General features: G+C 43.9%; 1 protein-coding gene across 1 annotated transcript in view; it reads left to right on the top strand.

The window, feature by feature from the left end:
- Positions 1-14,969, top strand: part of LOC128700673 (uncharacterized) — a 226,582-nt gene that overhangs the window by 179,632 nt on the left and 31,981 nt on the right. The window contains exon 4 of the mRNA XM_053793965.2: positions 13,940-14,150. Within this exon, the coding sequence (XP_053649940.2) occupies positions 13,940-14,150 (211 nt within the window). The remainder of the gene's footprint in view (positions 1-13,939; positions 14,151-14,969) is intronic.

The raw sequence follows: 14,969 nt of genomic DNA, 5'->3' as shown, positions 1-14,969 counted from the left end.
TGTTATTTTGTGTATTGTTTCAAAGTAACTATCAGTTTACGGACCATTGCTCGATCCCTTTCGTCCACTCTTGAACTTTTGTTTATAATGTGTCGAAGACTTAGAGGGGATGACATACTCCTACGCTCTTTGCTGATGACGCTAATATTAATGCAGAATGAACCTAGGAATATTGAAACATGTTACAGGAAGACTTAAACAAGCTATGGTAAAAGTCCAACAAATGACTAATGGAATTAGTCATTTGTTGAAGTGCAAAAAAAATGTTATGGAGATTGGATCAAGAGGTAGGCGGCCATAAGAGGAGTACCACCCAAATGGGAGTCCCTTTCTTGACTCTTTAGAGGACCGACAGGGGATATTAAACAATTCCCCGAGGTGCTCTAAACCAGAATGATATTGATAACATACTGAAAGCTTGCAAATGTGAGAATAACCTCTAGGAATTTAATTTACTGTTCTCGGCATATGTACGACAATGTTCTTGGTACACGGCCTCAGCATGGAACCCTCATCTTAGTCGATGTATGGCTTAGCCCATAAGTGGAACCCTCTTCTTAGTCAAAGACTGGCATAGCCCATAAATGGAACCCCTCGTCTTAGATGAGTGGCATAGCCCATAAACAGAACCCTCATCTTAGTTGAAGTTCGATGTATATTAGTACAACGTTTCGCTCACATGACACTCGTATAGGTGAAAAGTCGTACTAATAAAGTTCTCGTTTTCTTGTATGTGCCTTTTTAGCTCTTGTTTTAAAATGTAAAAAAAAACCAAAAGAAAAAATTAAGTTTAGTGATTTGTAACATGGCTGCCTCCAGAAAGCAGGGACATGATCATAGCTCATAAAATATTCCTGAATATTGACAAAGCTCCTAAGAGAAGTCCGAGAGTGGAGGAAATCTGAGAGAAGAGAACAACCGGACATAATTTCATATGAGCCAAAGGGATTTGAAGAAATCCTTTCTTCTATATAAGAGGAGTAAACAAATAGAATATATTAAGGGAATTTAGTGAACGCTATACATTATATATATATATATATATATATATATATATATATATATATATATATATATATATATATATATGTCGTGCCGAATAGGCAGAACTTGCGATCTTGGCTTAAATAGCAGCGCTCTTCTTGCCATATGGGACAAGCGAAAATTTGAGTATGCAATAATTTCGCCAAAATCATTCTGAAACTAACGAAAAAAATATATTTCACTCTGTTTGTTTAGTATTAAATTACTGTAAACAAATCTAAAATATATTTAGTTGGGTTAGGCTAAAATAAATTGCTCTTGTTCTAATAAGGTTAGGTAAGTTTTCTAAGATTCTTTTGATGCAAAATTTAAATTTTTTACATTAACATTAATGAAAAAAATATATCTTTAAACGTATAAGAGAAAATTTCAGAAAGGACTTAATTTTAAATGAGTTCCTGCTAATTGACCAGTTTTACATATTCGGCACGACATATATATATATATATATATATGTATATATATATATATATATATATATATATATATATATATATATATATATATATATATATATATATATATAATGTCGTGCCGAATATGTAAAACTGGTCAATTAGCAGGAACTCATTTAAAATTAAGTCCTTTCTGATATATATATATATATATATATATATATATATATATATATATATATATATATATATATATATATATATATATATATATATATATATATATAGGATGGGATGGGGTCCACCTCTGGTGTAAATTGTGGGACCCATAGCCTCGGAGAAGTGCATAAAAAGGCTTCAAGGAAGAATATTTGGATTTCTTCCTGAAGCCGTTTGAATATTCCACTTCCCCTACCACCCCATGTTTTAGTATATATTTTTTTTTACCAATAGGAATATTTTATTACATAATATGGTACAGAAGATTTAAGAGATACATTGTATCACCGATTATAAGGCGAAAATCTCATCCAGCTCCTCAGAGCTGGGGCGTGTTCCCAAAATACAGCAGGCATTGCCCCTTTGAACAGCCGCACTGAGCCGCTGGAACAGAAAACTAGCTGCCCTGGGATCCCTAGTTACCCTGATGAGTCTTTTTCCCAGCTCCTTAAGGAATTTAGATGCACTCTTTCCCCATGAGCCAAGGGTCTCTGAACCTATGGGAACAAACATATAATGATGGGCAAGATCTCCATATTTTCTAGACTTTTGGGACTCCCTGAAGCTGGCAGCTGCCCCTCCTTCCTCCCTGGTGTATTGGAGATAGGTATCAGCCAAGGTAGATGCACATGTATAGTCCCACACCGCCTGCTTCCCATCTGTCCAGGCGTGAAGGGTGATACCATCTGGACGCTTCTGGCTGCCATCAGATCTGCATAGTTGGGGTGGCTCCCTTACTGCTGGGCATCCAGCTGTTGTGAGGCTCTTCTTGATAATGTTATTAACCTCCTCATGTCTTGCAATCTTTCCCTCGGATTTACGGCACACAAGACCATGGTACCCGAATCGGTCTGCTGCTTCACTGCCACAAATACACCTGTGTTCGGCGAGAATAGGGGCGGCAAGTCGAAGGGCAACACCGATGCGGATGGTCTGTGGGTCGAGGCGTGTGCCAAGGCTGGAGTTGGGAACAGCCAACAGAAAGTCCCCAGCATGAGGGGCTCTCACTGCCAGGAGGCGGGCTCTATCCTTCCCTGACACACTCTGAAGCATTGTTGAGGCTATATTTTCCACTATTGGACCATCCCAGTGCGATTGTTTGTAGTTGTTGGGGGGAGCAGGTCTGGTTTCTGAGCCCGTTAGATTATCCCAGATCATTGCTCCGTCAATGAATTTTTGGTCCTGGACTCCAATCTTGTCCCTAAGATGTTCAGGGAGAATCGCTGCTACAAGCTCTCTGGATGCAATACACGAGGACAGAAAAGCAGGTAACGCAATCTGTGATGACTTGCGGACACCAATGCCTCCTAGTCTGACTGGAAGTGTAGCTTGGTTCCACTGCCCGTCTTCTAGAGTAAGGTTAAGTACTTTCGTAAAAATCTGCCTCAGAATACTGTCATATTCGTGCAGTATAGGGTTATCATATGAAGGTGCACATCTTAGGAAATATGTCAACCTGGGCAGACTCAAGCACTTTGTGAGAAGGTACAAGGCATCGTGGGTGTCCAGATTGCCTATTCGTTGTTCCATTCTCCTTAACTCTTCCAATTTCTTCCTGAGAATTGTGTCAATGGCATTGCTTCCCAGAGGTGCTCCTAGCAAGACACTATTTGTGGGGGCAATGACTGCTGCTCCTGGTAGTTTTGATCTCACTGTATTTATCACTTGTTGACCGACTGAGATGATTTCACATTTGGATGGATTCAGGACGAGACCCATTTCCTGTCCCCGTGTCATTACCTGTGTAAGGTCATGTAGGAGGGACTCCTTTGTACCTGCTAGTGTGCCATCATCTAGGAACCAGATGTTTAGCTCGCTGGTCAGTCTGACTTGTGATTTCCCTAACTGCTATACAGAAGAGAAATGGTGCAAGAGGATCGCCTTGTTGGACACCCTCCGATGATGTGATTTCATGCTCTCCAAAGAGAAGCATTGATTCCTTGCTATACCCAGCTGAAACAAAGGGGAAGAGACCAGGGAAATGTTCTTGTACTGCTGCTAATACCACGTCTCTTTTCAGGAGATTGAACGCATTCTTGAAATCTAATATATGGATAACTAATATATGGACAACTAAAGTATAATGAACACTAGTTATTGTTCAGTAATAATCCACATGGGCACAGAAACACAAAAGATTAATTTCCCTGTATATTTTCATCCCCTTCTGGGATCCACGTCATCGAAAACCTTAGATATGTAAAATATTTTTAATTAAATAATTTTGCAGGGCCAAAAATTAAATTCGTAATCAATTTTTATAATTATTATTATTATTACGCAGGTAATGCAAGAGTCGAAGTCTTGTGTACGATCTACGACTCTCAGATATACTAACCCGAAACGATTTCTTAATAAGTAGGATGAAGTATTTTAAAGAGCAGTAATGAATGAAGGGAATGGTTGCAGCAGGTGCAGATTACAGGGGTTACAATGGAGGCAGTCAGATTCCATTCATGGGATAGGAAGGATAACTCCAATCCCCTGGAACAGAAACCCTCCACCGACAAGGGTACACTTGTGAGAGTTTTACCGCACTTATCAGCCACGATTATTTTCACGGTAATTTATGGGGAAGCGCTAAAACAGTTGGGGCATAAAAAACCTGGGGACTGAGGAATTATCATGTTTCATTAGAGGAAAGAATACCTCCAATTGCATGGATCAAGAGCCCTTTACCAACATCAACGCACCTGCTGCTGAAGAGGCGAGTGATTTAAGATTGAACATTTCAACTACGAGTGTTGTGGCAGACGGCAGCAAAGTTATTATCCTCGTGCTAGTGTGTTGTAATGGCTGACAACAGCAAAGTTATTATCCTCGTGCTAGTGTGTTGTAATGGCTGACAACAGCAAAGTTATTATCCTCGTGCTAGTGTGTTGTAATGGCTGACAACAGCAAAGTTATTATCCTCATGCTAGTGTGTTGTAATGGCTGACAACAGCAAAGTTATTATCCTCGTGCTAGTGTGTTGTAATGGCTGACAACAGCAAAGTTATTATCCTCGTGCTAGTGTGTTGTAATGGCTGACAACAGGAAAGTTATTATCCTTATGCTAGTGTGTCGTAATGGCTGATAACAGCAAAGTTATTATCCTCGTGCTAGTGAGTAATTGTTGACGATAACAAGGGTATATTATCCTCATGCCAATGAGTTAGGAAAATCTAATTCATGGAGAAAGAATAATTAGTATTCTGCATAATGATTCAGATTTTGTGCCGCAGAAGTGTCTAGTATATTGTATCCGTTATTGCCAGCCTCTGGACGATAGCGCAAGAGCATTTGGATTTTCATCAGGCATAGGAACTAGGTTTTTAAAGAGATAAAAATACAATATTTAATTAATTACTAGTGTTTATTATGTACTTCAAGAGAATTATGGATATCTAATCAGAATTTATATCATCCTGCTTTCAATAATACACAATAACAAATCATATAGGTTACTGCACCGTCTATCTCTGTATTCCTCAGTTGGCAATCAAGAGCATTTATGCTCGAGAAAGTGACCATAATGCTGGCTGTTTACTTTGCTTTTAGTTCCATCATCGTTTGTATATATGCTAAAGTGAAAGAAATGCTTGTAAACAAGCCTAAGCTTGGGTAGTACAGTCATCAGTCTGTTTACATTATACTTATCGGTGTTCATGGTATTAGAAGTGAGGAGAGATTATTTCCGAGTTTTTCCATTTGCATGTTTGCCTTGGGCTATGACATGCACACGCACGCACACACGCACACACACACGCACATGGTACTAATTGCAGTAATGTATAATCCACCACAGAACAGCAGGAGTAACAGAATAATGGTTGACACACTGGCTGAAGTAGCCAGAAGGGTTCATGCGAGCAGGGTGACTTTATTCACAAAGAAATTGACTGGGAGAACTTGGAACCACATGGGGGCCCAGAAACGTGGAGGGCCAAGGTGATGGAGCTGGTACTGGAAAAGCTCATGTACCAACACGTAAGGGACACTACCATTCACCTTGAGTAGTGCAGATATTGAGGACATCACATATGAAAGACCTCTCGGGGCCAGTGACCACGTGGTTCCGAGCTTCGAATACGTTGTAGAGTTACAAGTGGAGAGGGAAACAGGAAGGGCAGGATGAATGAAGCCAAACTACAAGAGAGGGGACTATACAGGCACGAAGAATTTTTTGCACGAGGTTCAGTAGGACAGACCACTGGCAGGGAAGTCAGTAAATGAGATGATGGAATATGTGACAATAATATGCAAGGAAGGTGAGGAGAGGTTTGTATCCAAGGGTAACAGAAATAATAAGAAGGCCAAGATGAACCCTGGGTTCACTCAAAAGCGTAGAGAGGCCAAAACCAAGTGTGCTAGAGAATGGAAGACGTATAGAAGTCAAAGGACCCTGGAGAATAAGGAGAGAAGTCGTAGAGCCAGAAATGAATATGCACCGGTAAGAAGGAAGGTCCAACGACAAAACGAAAATGACATAGCCAGGAGGAAAACAACAGTCAAGGACCAGGTAATCAGGCTGAGGAAGGAAGGAGGGGACATCACAAGAAACCAACGAGAAGTATGTAAGGAACTCAACATGAGATTCAAGCAAGTGTTCACAGAGGAGACAGAAGGGACTCCGGAAAGACAAAGAGGTGGGATACACCAAGTGTTGGACACAATACATACAACCGAGGAGGAAATGAAGAGGCTGCTAAGCGAGCAGATACCTCAAAGGCGATGGGGACTGAAAACATCTCTCAATGGGTCCTGAGAGAGGGAGCAGAGGTACTATGTGTGCCACTAACAATCTTCAACACAACTATCGAAACAGGGCGACTACCTGAGGTATGGAAGAGAGCAAATGCAGTCCCAGTTTTGAAAAAGGAGACAGACATGAAGCATTAAACTACAGACCAGTGTCACTGACATGTATAGTATGCAAGGTCACGGAGAAGATTATCAGAAGAGTGGTAGAGCACCTAGAAAGGAATGAGTTTATCATCGACAACCAGCACAGTTTCAGGGACGGAAAAATCCTGTGTAACACACACCCTGGAGTTCTGTGAGAGGGTGACAGCAGTAAGACAAGAGAGAGGGAGGGATGGGTAGATTGCGTTTTCTTGGACTGTAAGAGATTAGTGCATAAACTGGAGGACCAGGCAGGTATAACAGGGAAGGCACTGCAATGGATCAGGGAATAACTGTCGGGAAGACATCAGCGAGTCATCGTACGTGACGAGGTGTCAGAGTGGGCGCCTGTGACGAGCGGGGTTCCATAGGGGTCAATCCTAGGACCGGTGCTGTTTCTAGTATATGTGGGCGACATGGCGGAAGGAATAGGTACAGAAGTGTTCCTGTTTGCAGATGATGTGAAGTTGATGAGAAGAATTGAATCGGACGAGGACCAAGCGGAGCTACAAATGGATCTGGACAGGCTGCAGGCCTGGTCCAGAAACTGGCTCCTGGAGTTCAACCCCACCAAGTGCGAAGTCATGAAGATTGTGGAAGGGCAAAGAAGACGGCAGACGGAGTGCAGTCTAGGGGGCCAAAGGCTACAAACGTCACTCAAGAAAAATGATCTTGGGGTGAGTATAACACCAGGCACATCTCCTGAGGCGCACATCAACCAAATAACTGCTGCAGCATATGGGCGCCTAGCAAACCTAAGAACAGCATTCCGACATCTCAATAAAGAATCGTTCAAGACCCTGTACACCGTGTATATCAGACCTATATTGGAGTATGCAGCACCGGTTTGGAACCCACACCTAGCCAAGCATGTTAGGAAATTAAATAAAATGCAAAGGTTTGCAACAAGACTAGTCCCGGAGCTAAGGGGTATGTCCTAGGAGGAGAGGTTAAGGAAAATCAACATGACGACACTGGAGTATAGGAGAGAGGGGGGGGATATGATAACGACATATAAAATACAGGAATTTACAAGTTGGACAGAGACAGGATGTTTCAGAGATGGGACACAGCAACAAGGGGTCACCATTGGAAGCTGAAGACTCGGATGAATCACAGGGAAGTTAGGAAGCATTTCTTCAGGCACAGAGTTGTCAGGAAGTGGAATAGTCTGGGAAGTGATGTAGTGAAGGCAGGATCCATAGATAGCTTTAAGAAGAGGTATGATAAAGCTCATGGAGCAGGAAGAGTAACCTAGTAGCGACCAGTGAAGAGGCGGGGCCAGCAGCTGTGACTCGACCCCTGCAACTACAACTAGGCGAGTACAAGCAAACTAAAAGCTTTAGAAAAACAGGCTCACATGACTTAAAGGGACATAAGGAAGAATTCCTTCAGTGTGATGGTATTTGAGGGTTTATGGAGGTTAACTCTATTCATGGCTTCAAAAATACGTTTCATTTAGTTCATCATAAGAGTAATGCTAAAGAAGAGAGATGGGGTGAAGGAAGGAAGGGTGAGGGAAGGGTGGGTGAAGGCAGGGAGGGAGGGTGATGAAAGGGAGGGCGAGGTGCGGTAAGGATGAAATAACACAAGTGGGGTGTAGGTAACTAGAAGGACGACGAAAAGATGAGTGGCCTACCATTTTTGGTATATTTTATTTAATTATCGTTTTCAATGAAAGGTTCACGTCAAGGGGCGGGAAGTCCAGCAACCATCCTCTCCAGAGGGCTGAACCAGGACTGAAGCGGGGCCCCTTCTGTGTTGTGTTGCTGCTGGAAGCGTTTGGGCTCGCAGTACTTTGTGAAGAAGTGCCGTACCTGTTTCCAGTAGGCTTGCCTATCTTCAAGGATGTCGAGGATATCTTGGAGGGAAATTATATAATGGGCAGTGAGTACCCTTGATCCTCCCACTACGGAGTCCGTGGACGAGCGTTGACATGGTGTATGTCTTGGTGGGGCTGCGGCTGCCAGGAAAAATGAGGATTTCTTCGTCCACTAGAGAAGATTGACTGGTGTTGGATTTTGGGTACCGTCGCTGGCCGTTTCTTGGGTATGGATGCTGTTGTATGAAGGAGGCTGCTTGGTAGTTACCGTTTCTTGTCCAGGATCGCTGGTTGTTTCTTGACTGATGCTGCTGTCTGTAACTTCGGTATCCTCGTTGCCTGCTTCTTGAGTGGGGTCGTTGTCCGCTTCTTGAGTGGGGTCGTTGTCCGCTTCTTGAGTGGGGTCGTTGTCCGCTTCTTGAGTGGAGTCGTTGTCCGCTTCTTGAGCGGGCTCGTTGTCTGCTTCTTGCCGGGTAAGGCTGACCCTGGGAAGCAGATTGTTAGAAGGTGGAGCTTTGTGTTTGCAGATGGTATAAAGTTCACGATTATAAGTATGTCAGCTGAGGGCAGCAGGTCCACCGGGAAGCTTACTTCTGCTCGGTTTGTTTCGGAGGAAGATAACATTGATTGCTGAGCTGAAGAAACCTGAGCGTGCCTCATCAAAGAAACGTATAACAGCCCAAAAGAAGCAAGGAGGTTAATCGTCTCGGACACGCTTAGTAAAATACAAATACAAACATACAGGGCCGGACTTAGGCATAAGTTAAGCTTCAATCTTAAGGCTTCGCAATGTTAAACGCCCCAAAAAAATGTGTTTCTTCCTCCCCATACTTTGACGCTTTATATTCCTACTTTCTAGTTTTGGGGACCCTTTTAAACTTAACATAGCACAGGGTCTCACAAAATCAAAATCCTGCTCTACGTACATTACGGACCTGCATCATTTCACAACCTCATAAATCCACTAGGTTTTCGGTTGCTCTTTCTTTAAACGATGCCAGTGGCGTACTTGCAGTACGTCTGACTTACAACCAGTGTGACGGAGGCATGATCTCACGTGGTATTCACTGACATCAACAAATGCTACCTGGCCGTCGAAATTGAAAAATGCGTACAACGTGAAAATTTGAGACAGGTTTGGAACCTTTTACAACTTAGTATTTTCAATCTGAGTTCATGTTTGGATTTCCCTCAACAGAAGTATGGCTTCTTGATTCCTCTCACTTCTGTGAGAGGTGATCGACTCCCACACGATTCCTCTTCATATAGTTAAAGCCCCGACATGACCCAAAGAAGAAACTACATTTACCATATTTCATTTAATAGCTGTTTTTTTCAGAGGCGCACGGGAATCGAACTTCAAATGACCCTCAGAGTTGCAACATTCCCACAAATCCTTCGATGCTCAGACACTGGTTTTCCCACCTCCGGAGCTTAAGTCCGGCTAACCGGCTTCCCTGAATACTTACACATTACCTTGCTCACACTCCGACAGCACGACAAATCCCAAAACCCATTTGTCTCCAGTCCGATTTAAAGCCCTCACACATGCCTGTTAAATGCTTAAGCCGCTAATAACTTAAAATCTCCTACACTCTCTCTTAATTTCTTTACGTAATGTAATATATAAGTAAATGAGAGAGAGAGAGAGAGAGAGAGAAAGAGAGAGATAGATAGAGAGAGAGAGTACGTACGTACGTACAGAATTACCACTGCAACTAGAGGAGAGCAGATCTGTTCATGGTGCCCTGTCTTCTTTAATCATAAATATTTATACAAAATATACGGTGGCTGTTGTATACAATACCATTTCCAACCATGTACACTCTCATATATCAGAATGTTCTATTGTTTTCCCTGCCTCTATTTTTCTATATTTTCAAATTCACTCCCTTGTTCTCTGACTAATTTTATTTGCTGTGCTCTATGTTGGGTTTTATCTCTTATTTCATATTTTTCAATGAAAGCTTATTGGTAATTATGTCTCTCCTCGTTCCTATAATCCCCAACAGGGAATTTTTCAAATTTATATATATATTTGAAACCAGTTTGGTGATGACAGTGTAATGACATCGTCTTCGACTCACAACAGAGTGATCTGGGATCGATCCTGAGAAGGGTTAAGACGTGGGACATGTTTTCTCACACCTGTTGCCCCCTGTTCACCTAGCAGTAAATAGTAACATGGGTGTTAGACGGGTATTGTCTCTTGCATCCTGTAAGAGGACAAAAAGGGTGGTAATTTACTTTAGAGAAGGTAAGACATGTGAGTAACACATATATAACTATTGCTGCTAATAAAGATGCTTAGGTATTGCACATATGTATTATTTATTAACTTGTAGGAACTGAATACCATCAAAGATATGATATTTTAGATATAGATGGGCATTCATATGAGCTGAGGCAGATTCACAAGTCTTCAGCTGAAATTCAAACATGGCCTATAATTTGTTTTAGCTTTAGCTTATAAGGAAGTGTATTTAGACAATATCTGAAACCTGGCCAGTTATGTTGAGGATACCGTATTTTCCGGCATATAAGGCGCGCCCTTTTTCCCATAAAACGTCCTGGAAAATCACCCTGCGCTTTTTATGCCGGAAAATACGGTAATAATGATAGAATTACCGACAAAATGTAAGGAAAAAGGAGACAGAAACCAGTGCAATATTTTATTGTGACAATGTTACTCTCCAGGAACTTTGTCAAGACGTTACCCCTTGACAAAGCTCCTGGAGAGCGAAACGTTGCCACAGTAAATGCCACATTCACAAATAACCCGCACATAGAAGAGAGGAGCTTACGACGACGTTTCGGTCTAACTTGGACCATTTACAAAGTCTCAGTGTGACTTTGTAAATGGTTCTCTCTTCTATGTGCGGGTTATTTGTGTATCCTTCCAGTCACGATATTGTGCCTCTTTTTGTTATTAATGCCACATTAGTTGCATTTGCATCCTTTTACCTAATTTCAAAATTTCCCCCTTTTTTTCAGAATATCTGGTTTATAATCACCCCAAGTTAATATTAATTCTAGTATATTCTAAAATATTGTTATATTCTATACTCTGAACTTTTTTTGTCATTTTTCATTCATTATGTGAAATCGATTTAACACACTTTCTCTCCCTCACTGATCCAGATAATGCGGATCAGGGACGGGCAACTACCATTGGCTAGTTAACTCAAAACTGTACCCCGCTTTCCTATTAACCAGTTATCCTTGATCAGGAACATGTCTGCAGACAGCTTATTCTCTCTTTCCTACTGAAGGTGTCTTCACTGCAAGGGGCATTAAGGTGCATCTACTGCCAGAGGCATTAAGGTGCATCTACTACCAGAGGCATTAAGGTGCATCTACTGCCAGAGGCATTAAGGTGCATCTACTGCCAGAGGCATTAAGGTGCATCTACTGCCAGAGGCATTAAGGTGCATCTACTGCCAGAGGCATTAAGGTGCATCTACTGCCAGAGGCATTAAGGTGCATCTACTGCCAGAGGCATTAAGGTGCATCTACTGCCAGAGGCATTAAGGTGCATCTACTGCCAGAGGCATTAAGATGCATCTACTGCCAGAGGCATTATGGTGCATCTACTGCCAGAGGCATTAAGGTGCATCTACTGCCAGAGGCATTAAGGTGCATCTACTGCCAGAGGCATTAAGGTGCATCTATTGCCAGAGGCATTAAGGTGCATCTACTGCCAGAGGCATTAAGGTGCATCTACTGCCAGAGGCATTAAGGTGCATCTACTGCCAGAGGCATTAAGGTGCATCTACTGCCAGAGGCATTAAGGTGCATCTACTGCCAGAGGCATTAATGTGTCTCCACTGCCAGAGGCATTAACGTGTCTCCGCTGCCAGAGGCATTAAGGTGTCTCCACTACCATAGGCATTAGGTGTGTCCACTGCCAGAGGCATTAAGATGCCTCCACTGCCAGAGGCATTAAGATGCCTCCACTGCCAGAGGCAGTAAGATGCCTCCACTGCCAGGAGCATTAAGGTGCCTCCACTACCAGGGGTAGTAAGGTGTCTTCACTGCCAGAGGCAGTAAGGTGTCTTCACTGCCAGAGGCAGTAAGGTGTCTTCACTGCCAGAGGCAGTAAGGTGTCTTCACTGCCAGAGGCAGTAAGGTGTCTTCACTGCCAGAGGCAGTAAGGTGTCTTCACTGCCAGAGGCAGTAAGGTGTCTTCACTGCCAGAGGCAGTAAGGTGTCTTCACTGCCAGAGGCAGTAAGGTGTCTTCACTGCCAGAGGCAGTAAGGTGTCTTCACTGCCAGAGGCAGTAAGGTGTCTTCACTGCCAGAGGCAGTAAGGTGTCTTCACTGCCAGAGGCAGTAAGGTGTCTTCACGGCCAGAGGCAGTAAGGTGTCTTCACGGCCAGAGGCAGTAAGGTGTCTTCACGGCCAGAGGCAGTAAGGTGTCTTCACTGCCAGAGGCAGTAAGGTGTCTTCACTGCCAGGGGCAGTAAGGTGTCTTCACTGCCAGGGGCAGTAAGGTGTCTTCACTGCCAGGGGCAGTAAGGTGTCTTCACTGCCAGGGGCAGTAAGGTGTCTTCACTGCCAGGGGCAGTAAGGTGTCTTCACTGCCAGGGGCAGTAAGGTGTCTTCACTGCCAGGGGCAGTAAGGTGTCTTCACTGCCAGGGGCAGTAATTGTCTTCACTGCCAGAGGTAGTAAGGTGTCTTCACTGCCAGAGGCAGTAAGGTGTCTTCACTGCCAGAGGCAGTAAGGTGTCTTCACTGCCAGAGGCAGTAAGGTGTCTTCACTGCCAGAGGCAGTAAGGTGTCTTCACTGCCAGAGGCAGTAAGGTGTCTTCACTGCCAGAGGCAGTAAGGTGTCTTCACTGCCAGAGGCAGTAAGGTGTCTTCACTGCCAGAGGCAGTAAGGTGTCTTCACTGCCAGAGGCAGTAAGGTGTCTTCACTGCCAGAGGCAGTAAGGTGTCTTCACTGCCAGAGGCAGTAAGGTGTCTTCACTGCCAGAGGCAGTAAGGTGTCTTCACTGCCAGAGGCAGTAAGGTGTCTTCACTGCCAGAGGCAGTAAGGTGTCTTCACTGCCAGAGGCAGTAAGGTGTCTTCACTGCCAGAGGCAGTAAGGTGTCTTCACTGCCAGAGGCAGTAAGGTGTCTTCACTGCCAGAGGCAGTAAGGTGTCTTCACTGCCAGAGGCAGTAAGGTGTCTTCACTGCCAGAGGCAGTAAGGTGTCTTCACTGCCAGAGGCAGTAAGGTGTCTCCACTGCCATGGACATTAACTCTCTCTTCACCTGCCTTATCGCCTGTAAGTGAATCAGAAACCTGAGACTGTAACTACCCAGTAAACTCTTGCTCGTCCTTCCCTTTCACATGAACTAGATATCGTGTACCATGAACACTACCACTGAAAAAACAGCTAATTCTTTGTCATCTCTCTTTCTTCTTCACCTGGACCAAATATGTTTTAGGAACCGGGGCAGCCACCTCTCGGATTGTACTCCTTTTCCCTCTTCTCCAGCTTCACCTGTATCATACAACATAGATCACCAACAGAAGCACCATAACCCACTTAACTCACTCACTCTCTTGCTTCACTTTTCCCTGACCAGATATCGTGGATCAGAAGCCGGGATTCGCACATCCTGACGGTGGATCGGTACACGTTCATCGCGGACCAGCGGTTTCAGTCGTGGCATGAAGCCAACTCGGAGACGTGGACACTGCAGGTGAAGTACGTGCAGGAGAGAGATGCCGGCCGGTACGAGTGTCAGGTGTCCACTGAGCCCAAAATGAGTCACTTCGTCCACTTTCACGTCGTCAGTGAGTATTACCACACCTGCTGGGGGTGGTGGGGAAAGTAGGGGCGGTGTGGGAAAATGGAAGTATAGCAGAAGAGTTGCAGGGGGTGACTGGGTATTACACAGATAACCCGCACACAGGAGAAAGCTTATCACGACGTTTCTGTCCGACTTGGACCACTGACTAGCCACACTAATACAGGAAGAAAAGGGAGCCAGTATATATGCGAGGAGGGGGGGGAAGAGACGGAGCAGACGAAGAAATCAGGTAGTTAAGAAGTAGTGGTGGAGGTAATGATGGTAGTGGAAGTAGTAGCAAGAAAAGAGGGAAGCGTGGGTGGGAGGATTAGTAGTATGGGAGATCGTTTGTACTGGAGCGAATGTGGAATGGAGAGGTGGATGGGTGGGTGTTTTGTGTATGGCGGGAAGGATATGAGTAGGAGTGACAGGGAGATTGAGCGAGGATAAGAAGTTGACATGGCTGGGTTTTGATATGGGTTGTGGGAGTGAGTGTTTTAGATACCATATGGCGGGATTAAGTGTTGGAGAAGTCAGGTGGTGGGAGTGAGTGTTGGAGATACCAGATGGTGGGAGTGTTGGAAATACCAGATGGTGGGAGTGAGTGTTGGAAATACAACGGATGCTGGAGAAACAACAGCTAGCAAGATATCGGAGGAGATGAAGTAAAGAGGAAGGCAGCAGACGTATGACAAAGGCAGAATACAGAGATTGGAAGCTAATTAGAAAGGTAGCTTGGGGTGGGTTAGAGCTGGATAAGGAGAAATGAACCAAATTTAGACCATAAATCCCACTGACAGCAAGGAGATGAAAGGAGAGAGAG

This window comes from Cherax quadricarinatus, chromosome 56 (genome assembly GCF_038502225.1).
Source record: "Cherax quadricarinatus isolate ZL_2023a chromosome 56, ASM3850222v1, whole genome shotgun sequence".
Taxonomy (NCBI): Eukaryota; Metazoa; Arthropoda; class Malacostraca; order Decapoda; family Parastacidae; genus Cherax; species Cherax quadricarinatus.
This window is presented reverse-complemented; position numbering and strand designations above follow the sequence as displayed.